This window comes from Microtus ochrogaster, linkage group LG2 (assembly GCF_000317375.1).
Source record: "Microtus ochrogaster isolate Prairie Vole_2 linkage group LG2, MicOch1.0, whole genome shotgun sequence".
NCBI classification, from domain to species: domain Eukaryota; kingdom Metazoa; phylum Chordata; class Mammalia; order Rodentia; family Cricetidae; genus Microtus; species Microtus ochrogaster.
The window spans coordinates 25141299-25150540 of record NC_022028.1 but is presented as its reverse complement, the minus strand read 5'-3'; the positions used below and the strand labels follow the sequence as shown (position 1 = coordinate 25150540).

The 9242-nt window shown below is 43.7% G+C and overlaps 1 protein-coding gene across 22 annotated transcripts in view; it reads right to left on the bottom strand.

The window, feature by feature from the left end:
* The window catches only part of Map4k4 (mitogen-activated protein kinase kinase kinase kinase 4), a 139560-nt gene that overhangs the window by 16770 nt on the left and 113548 nt on the right, over nt 1-9242 (bottom strand). For 5 of the 22 annotated variants that reach the window (XM_026785820.1, XM_013351036.2, XM_013351037.2 and 2 more), the window contains 8 exons: nt 8697-8930; nt 7590-7696; nt 6202-6353; nt 5490-5587; nt 4674-4682; nt 3361-3536; nt 2813-2933; nt 1671-1862 (listed from right to left, as the gene is read on the bottom strand). In XM_026785820.1, the coding sequence (XP_026641621.1) occupies nt 1671-1862; nt 2813-2933; nt 3361-3536; nt 4674-4682; nt 5490-5587; nt 6202-6353; nt 7590-7696; nt 8697-8930 (1089 nt within the window). The remainder of the gene's footprint in view (nt 1-1670; nt 1863-2812; nt 2934-3360; nt 3537-4673; nt 4683-5489; nt 5588-6201; nt 6354-7589; nt 7697-8696; nt 8931-9242) is intronic. The other 17 variants (XM_026785825.1, XM_013351038.2, XM_005359976.3 and 14 more) reach the window with 10 other exon arrangements.

Sequence of the window (9242 nt, the reverse complement as noted above, 5' to 3'; positions counted from 1 at the left end):
TGACTGCTGGTATGATCTCCTAGTTACTGTGGTAGATTACTGGTATGCTCTACTCTTTACAGTGATAGAAAATATTGTTATAACCTCCTATCCACTATGGTAGGTGATTAGTGTGACCTACTATCTACTGGGACAGACTATGGGCAAATACTTCTTTTGTTCATTGTTTATTTTAATTGAGCCTCTTCCAGAATGCCAATGTTGCTAAAAGGTGAATGACCATTAAGCCCATACCACACAATAGGGGCTCATTAGTAAACATACAAATGACAATAGGCATGACCTTCTGATCTTTTAGGAGCACTGGTGTTAATAATATAACTTAAAATCAAAAAATTAAACAAACAAAAAGCTCACAAAGAAAGTGAAACAAGTTGTTAAGTGGAAATGCAATGATGATTAAAACCAAACAAAAACTTGCCAGTTTAGTGAGTTAAGGGTTACAGTAAGATGGAGCGTGCGTGAGATATAAACAAGGAGTGCAAGCACAGATCTCAGGGACAGAATACAGCTCAGCAAGTGCCTTTCCTCTATTTGTTTCCTCTGTGGGGCACCTGAAAGTCACCATGTCCTACAGCCCATGCCATCCTAAGATTCCCCACCTGCCCAGGTTGCCATCTCACAGACTTCTCTCCCTGCCCTGTCAATCAGTAGCCAAGCCGATTTGCTGAAAAAGCAGCTGCCTGACACTGTCTTCAGGAGACTTTTCTCATACTTTCTAGTGAGGGAACCAAAGTATTGCTGCTGCCTAGCAGTCAATCAGGTGTCTATGTGACAAGATTGGCTGAAACTAAATGTTTAGACCTCTCTCAGCTATTAAACAACTGGACACAGTAAGTCTGCACACAGAAATGAAATCTTGTTTAATTAAGCAGGTGCTCAGGTGGGCTGTCACTGCACTTGTGCATGACCTACTTAAAGAACAAAGGCTCACCCACCTAGGACCCAGACTGAGCAGCACAGCTATGCCACAAACACACAGGACTTCCTAAACAGAATTTAAATTAAAAGAAAGCTCAGACCTTTGTTCTTGCTTAGCATCATAATTGTCTACATTTTACCCCAAAAGTCCTTGACTCTTCTTAAACCCTGAGTACATGTGGATGTCAAGGAAAAAGATAAAAGGGCTGGTTAAAACCAAAGTCATCAACCAACAACCAACCCCTCCCCAAATAAACAGACGAAACCAGTAACCAAAACACAATCAATGTCTATTTGAAGGAGATTCTCACACAAGACAAGAAGTTTGTGCAAGTAAGGCCAAGTTTATGTAGTCACATTTTCCTGTATTTTATAAACTGGATAAAAAGGATGAAGAGGCAAATTCCACAGATGACTACAAGGATTTCATGCCAAATACGTAATGGATCTGAGAACACAGCAATCATTTTATTTAAAAAAAATGAACAGAATAAAGCAAGCCATGCAACTATACTTATCTAGAAAAAGTAAACAGTGAACTGGCAAGTTTTGGGGAATTGATCCATCTAGGGTTAGGGATTTGTATGCAGATCTGAACATGTTACTTGGGATTGGGGAGGAGGGCAGATGACAGAAAAGCAGGGGGAGGAAGAGGGAGAGGTTTTCTGGGAAGGGCTTCTTTGCAAACTAGCTCCTCGGCAGTGCTGGTCTAACCCCAGGAAAGCAGCCAGCTGTGGTGTGAGACATACCTCATTAGCAGTGAGCTTGTCCTGGGGTGTCTGTGGGGACATGGTGGGTGTCGGCTGGCTGGAGGATGGGGAGGAAGAGGTGGAGGAAGTGGAGGAGGAATGGCTTTGCTGTAAGAGATCTGGCAAGAGGTGAATGCGACCGGCAAAGCCATTGCTCTCATGATGGCTGGCACGCTTTTGGTCAACTGTACTCTGTAGAAAAAACAGGCACACTGGTCTCGCTCAAGCACTGCTGACATTGCTGACAACCCTACTGATAACTGCTTTGTTCAAGGTGCTGTGTGACTTTTCAAACTGTTAAAATTACCAAGGAAAATCCAATGAAATTAGCCGGAATCGCTCAAACTTCCTTGCCAAATGCCCAATTTGAGCCAATTGAATTCAAAGTACCCAATGCAACCGAATGCAAGTAGCAAGTGTTTCACCTGGTTCATCTGCAGCAATAGCATGGAAGACCACCCCCTTGTTCTCACTGTAAATCTCTCCAAATTACCCCTAGAAAGTACTCTGTGGTTTCTTTGAATCCTGGTTTTCTCATGTTCTTCCTACTTTCCATCCAAATACACTGCTGTGGCACAAAACACTCAGGGCAAAATCCCAAAGCCAAGAGTGCCCTGTCCTATGTCAATAAGGACCCTATCACTTGAATGAAATCTAAGTTAAGAATGAACAGTTATAAAACATCACGGTCCAAAGAGACCACATCTTGCATCACAAATAGAGATAATCACTTTGGACCACAGGAGACCTGCTTATCCTTGTGCCCCACTCCTGCAATACTGCAGACACTCAGGGCCAGATGCCCCAGCAGAGCCTCTTGGTGGCCCTCTTACAGGCTCCAGATCTCAGACTCTCTGTGGCTTTTCTACCACTCTAACACAGATTGTGAAACTCAGCATGGTGATTGGATGAAGGCTGCCACAGGCATGCAGGAGAGCAGCAATGTGGGGTGGAAGACTACTGGCTACCTTGGTGGCATGCAGCACACCTGCCTCCCTAGCCCAGGATACCCTACCCTCAGAGTTGTGTTAACATGAAAACAGATGATGATGTAGAATAGCATGAGTGAGTGAATGAGCAAGTGGGTTAATGACTACAGGAGAAGCTCAGCCTCTGACAACAGAAAGAAGAGACACAGGTACCTGGCGGACGATCAGGGTACCCTCCTTGGATGGGGTCATGGCTGGCTCACTTTCCACATCATCGTGAACAATCATAGTTTTCACAGATTCTGTTTCCCCATTGCTCAGATTCAGAGATGACCTGTGGTGACAAAATCCCATGTCAAGGATATCAAGCTAAACCTCCTTACCATCTCAAAGCCTAAGGTGAGAGGAGGCTGCAGGCATGAGCTTCCTCTAGGTAGCAGGATTTAGCTTTATCCTTTTGGCAGAGAGTTCTCTGCTGTTTACTTTGTTCTTAAGCAAAACCTTAGAAAGTATACTTTTTAATTACACCCAAACTTCCCTTGTACTGCACCCTTAAATTTAAAAAAACACATTCTGAGATATTGTGAGGAGGCACTGACGTGTGTGTGTGTGTGTGTGTGTGTGTGTGTGTGTGTAAGTTTATATTCTACTGAGTTCATGAAAACCACATCAAACTTCTGCAACAGTGCTAGGGCAAAAGGCTGCATCAGAAGGAAAGCATAGAGGGAAGACTCTCATCTGCTAATACAGCAAGCACTGACGCTGCTCTGGTGTCCTCCGGTCCTGAGGTGGAGTCATCAGGCCCCTCCTGCTCCACATCCTCCTCCTCCTCATCCGTGGTCCCAGACTCCTCACTGGAGGAGGAGTAGTCCGTCACTTTGTGAGGTGGTCGAACATCTTCCACTGCTCGAAGCTCTTTGGCCAATGCAGTCAAGTCCTAACACACAGGATGGAAAACAGGAGTTAGGCAAAGGGGCCAGTAGGAGAGACAGGTAATAAGCTTTCCAGGCTAACTGCCAGTAAGCAGGCAGGGTTGGTGTCAGAGAGGGCTCTCTGGAGATGTGTGTTTCAAATGAAGGAGTCTGTACAGTTTTTGATAGAAATAGGCAGATGCCGTTGGCAATCACAATTCAACCATCTGCTTAGGATAAGCTGACAGCATTCTGTTTTCAAATAGGAAATTTTATGTCTGTTACGTATAGAAACAGGGCCGAGGCTTTGCTATGACGTGTCCTGACTACACGATAGTATTTCTTTTAATGGGACAACTCAGAACACCAGCCTCGAATCACACAGATCTGAGTTTTCTTCCCTCATTTGTACAGAATTCCGAGTCCACAAGAGAATGGGGTGCTTCTAGCACAGTCACCCCTCACTTCCCTACCAGTAACTACCATCTTGCCGAGTCACAGGGGAAAGTTTCTCTGCTACACGCCATGTAACAGGCGAGATGTTTTCCAGGCCCCCCTTCTAGACGCAGCCACGCTCCCTGCAATATGGCCAAGGAGTGTGAACATCAAAGGAAAACTTACTAAACCCTGGCTCCATTTCTCTTTACTGTGCTGAGATATTTTAAGATTCTTATCAATCTGCCAAATCTAATTTTCCAGAGTGATGATTACTTACCCCTCCCATTTACATGCCGATTCCAAATTCACTTGAGAATTTTACTTAAAAGCAATGACATTAAAAAAAAAAAACAACTATATAGCTATTTTTCCTTTCTATTTAAAGAGCAGTTCTGGTTTAGCTTTCTTCTTTTATGCAGTTAAGAGTATGTTTTTTAATTCACCCTTGAGCCTCTGAAACAATGGGGACCAAGTCTGAGCCCCCATATCATGCTAATTATCTGTGTCACTGCAGCAGTTCTCAAACAGACGCTCAAGGGACTGAAGTCTGACAACAGTGAATACCCGGAGCATGTCCTAATGCTAAAATATCTGATTACCAATGAAATACAGTTTGTGATGTCTAGAAAACAATAAGGCAAGTCGAGAGCAGAGTTCAAATTTAAGCCAAGTTAAAAGGTAGAGAGAGGGCTGCTGAAGGTAGACGAGCCAGAGTTAGGGCTTACCACTTCACCCTTCAGGACACGGCAATTCATGGAGGTGGCGAGGGAGGTCATCGTTGATGGGGGATGCAGAGAAAAGGGGAGCAGACAGCAGAAAAAAGGAGGGGGAAGAAGTCAAGAAATCAGTCCAAGCAGGAAACTCAAACTTCAGTAGGCTTAAATCTACAACCACCCACAGTCACATAACTAGTTATTATTACAAGGAGAGAAGGGGAGTGTGAGGGGCAGTCACAGCCATCATTCCAGAGACCAAAGGCAGCAGCACTCAAGCAACAGGAGGCTTTGAAAAGCTGACTTACAACAGTTCATTTTGAAAGTCAGTACTGTAAATGCCAAACTCATTTAGCATAAGGTTTAATGCCCACCTGTGATGTGTGTGTGTGTGTCTGCGCACGTGCGCAGGGGGAATCTTAGCTTTTACTTAGTATTACTATAAAGTATGTTTTCCCTTTAAAAATGCCTTTCAAATAAAACTACATTTTGTTCTGTACTTCTCTGTAAAGAGAACTGGACAGAAAATTAAGGCTAAAGTAGAAAAAAATCTGCCCCACTAGGGACTTCAGGTGTGAGATACCTAAGAGAGAACCCACAAATGCATCCCGGCATAGGACATTCCTTCGACCTCCGCACACAGGGAAAGGACCACACACAAATCAAACCACCACAGGCTTCTCAATCAGTTTGCTTCCTTCTTTTTGCTAGAGACTGAACTAGAACCTCTGAAGTACAGCCCCATACCCTAGCCCTTCAGTCATATTTTTACTACAGAGATTTCACTCAAGCTTGGGACAGAGCCGATTGATTTCACACAGTCCTTACAGCAGGCTTGAGAGGTCGAAATACTTCTTTCTTTTCCTCAGGTTTTTTGGCTACATTTTCAAGGCGCTGAGATGGAGAGCCTTCAGACTTGGATGATGCTGTTCAGTTCAAGAGACAAAAAAGTAGAAACACAGATATATGCAAATCATACACTGTTCCGGCCCCACCCCCATCCACCCAGCTTCCCATTTCTCCCTGTTGACTTCTCTCCACGGAGTCTGAATTTCAGGCAAAAAACGGGATCTAGGGACACTCTGCACTCTTTCTGATGTCTCACTGAAAGCCCTGCATCAGTTTCATGGGTGCTCCCAAGGACTATGAAGAAAACAGTAACTACTGTTGTCAATAATACATACTGACGATAGCACAGGTCTCAGAATCCAAACTGGAAGAAATGTCAAACCCCAGCTTAGGCATTTTAATTCACTTTAGGCACATTATCTGATTGCACTCAACTCTAAAGTGTTTATGGTGCTAGATATGTGTGAAGTTTTGAAAATATAGCTCTCTGAGTAAAATTATTATGACTACTTATGATTACTTATTATTTATGATTACTTATATCCTCAGCAATCTATGTCAAAGCATCATTTGTGAAACGCAGCTATATGCAAGTCCAGGTCTCTTTTTACACAAGGAGATCTTCCAATCACTAATTACAGCCACGGGTGTTCCCAAAGAAAGTGTGTAGGAGAGATAATAGATAGCCTACATCTCACTCTGAAGCGTTCACCAGAGCCGCTCTGAGACCCAGGATGGGAGCCAGGCTGGGATCCTGAGTTGCTGGACCCCGAGGAGCTGCCACTGCCTGGCCTGGGGACCAGCTTCTCCACTCTCTCCCATAGGAGCCGGGGCTCAATACTGCTGTTGGAAAAGAAGAGAGAACGGTGTCATTCCACTATGTTATGGCATAAATGTGTACATGATGTGGAATGTGTGGAGGAGAGAGAAGCCTATGAACAGCATTTAACACAGTGCACTGCATACATACACACGGTGGTGCAGACCTTGTGAACTTACCACACACCAAAAGACACCTCCTCCTGAAGCACACGACAGCCATGTTACGGATGCACACAGTCTAGAGCTACAAGCAGCATTTCTGTCCTAATCAGAGCCAATTCTTGATGGGAAATAAACATCACTGAGATAATTACCCTTTATATCTAGGTTGCCCTCGTTCACCCATTACAGTTCTCACACTCTGAATGTCCACAATTCATTCTTTTGTCTGAGATGTATGGGGGAAGCAAAACTGGGAAGGCTTTCTGGCTATGGTCAGACCCACAGCACACATCTGCTGGGGAGAATTCGTGTTCTGGACACTGGCACAGGAGAATGCCAGTCCTTTCTGGTCATTGGCATTAAAGGGCTGCCTGCAGATTCTGAGTTACCATCCATCTAGCCACCTGTAACTATACCAAGGTTGCCAATACGACAGGCTCAGTGATGACCAAACTGCCAAAGACTTAGCAAGGATAATCTCTAGGGCAATGCTGACAAACAGAAATTTCCAGTAAGCTGAACATGCAACACACACCAAATCTGATCACTGTACTAGCAGTACACGTGACACCAGCACTTGAAACACGGCTAATGCCCCACCAAGAAGGTGAAGTGTTAATTTTATTTCATTTAAAGTCAGTTAAATTCCCAGTTAGCCTTGTGTGGCCAACACTACAGCATCACGCAGAGCCGCCCCAACCCCAGTGTGATGCCATTTGACAAGCTCACTAGCCTGCTGCAGGCTGCTACAACACTGACTTTGCTGTGACTTTTACATCAGTCTACACCTTCATAGTTTAGTCCTTTAGGCTGAAAACTTCCTCAAACTTCAAGTTTCTCAGAACCTGTTCCCAAGCCTCCATTCTCGGCTTTACAGAGAAAAGCTGTTTTCATTTCAACTACAATACATACCAAATCTTTTACTACAGATCAATTTGTTGTTCATACTAATGAGGTAGGGGTGTGTGCACACAAAGCTGCTCATGTCTTTTGTCTAGAACTTCAGTTCTGGGAAGAGCACACTTATGAAAATAGACAACAGATGACTCTGAGAGCAAGCACACAGGACACTGGCTCCTGTCACTCTTCTTTTACCTGGTGGAGTTTCTCTGTCCTGCTTGGCTATTTTGCTGTCCACTGCTCTGCAGTGGGGAATCCCGGCGGGATAAGACAGGGGAACGAGATGTTGTTCTCACAGGAACCTTTAGATAGGAAAACATAGCAGTTAAAACTAAAGACATGAGCTGAGCAACAAAGCTCATCTTCAAAGCTCTTCAAAACACATTCCAACGCAGTCCTCCTTAAGCTGGCACTCCTATCACTAGGCTCCTCCCTCTCCCAGTCCTGCCCTTGTCCTGCCCTGATCAAACAGGCCTGGGCAATCTCTACACTCTGCAACATGATGTGATGTGTGGACTGAAGCTGGTGGCAGGGAACACACAACAGCACTTCGCTGAGATAATGTAAGAATCAAGAGATAAGTTCAAAGGAATCAAACAATGGTCTACAAATAGATTAGCAAGAAGCAAAGACTGGCAAAAGCAAGAAATTATTTAGAGGAAGCAAATTCCAAGTGAAGGAAAAAATACACTAAAATATGCCTTTTAATTTCATTTTGTTACTAATTACAAAATAACTTTACAATAAAAAATCATTTTGTTAATTTTTTCCTCATAAGACTTTTTCTGAAAATTTTGATGTTATGCATAATAATGAAAAGCTTCTGTTTAAATTTACAATTCTATTTACTTTAGAAGCATGCTGTTTACAATTTTTCTTTAAAATTTTTTTTTAAAGATTTATTTATTGTGTATACAGTGTTCTGTCTACATGTATGCCCACATGTCAGAAGAGGGCACCAGATCTCATTAAAGATGGTTGTGAGCCACCATGGAGTTGTTGGAAGTTGAACTCAGGACCTCTGGAAGAGCAACCACTACTCTTAACATGAGACATCTCTCTAGTCCCCCTTTAAATCTTTTTATTAAATTACGTTTTAAACCAGTTAACAATAAAAAGCTAACTGACCATTGGCTAAATGTAACTGACTAAACATGGAATGTTTTTCTCTCTATAAAAAGTACTTTGAAATTTCATTGCCCCTTTAAATCTGGTGAAGTCACCATACCCATAATCAAAGTAAATAATAAATCTTAAAAGAAAAAAAAAAAAGCAGCACACATCTGTCTTTCTGCTCCTTACCCTTGGAGGCACCTCGTCACTGTCTGATCTAGACCAAGCCTTTTGGGTGGGGTCAGGTAGCTCTGACTTAGAGTCAGAGCTTTGACTGAGCACCTCACTGCGGGAAGGTGGACATGGGTCCTGAGAGCGAAGATGGTGGTGTGCGAATTTGGGAGGAGAAGGGTCACTGAAGGAATGGGATCTCGAGACAGGGGAAACATTGTTCTTGAGAGATGCCAGGTGGGACCACTGTACCTTACGAGAAAACAAAACACAAAACATTCAATGCGTTCTGCATACAACTAGCTTTTCTGGTCAACACTAAATCCAACAGGAGCTAGTAGAAGTGAAAAGGGAATCAGAGCAGTGCAGGGTCAGGCATGGAGCAGCAAACCGGTTAAATTCTGATGAAGGAGAGAAAGGGCAAATGCGTACTCACAGGGAGACCAGCACCAGACACATGCTGCAGACAGTGTGGAGGAGCATTTAGACCCCGAGAGGGGAGAGTGCTCTGCATGCACCTCCAGGGCAGGGCAGAGAGGTGGACACCACAGGACAGAGGCACTG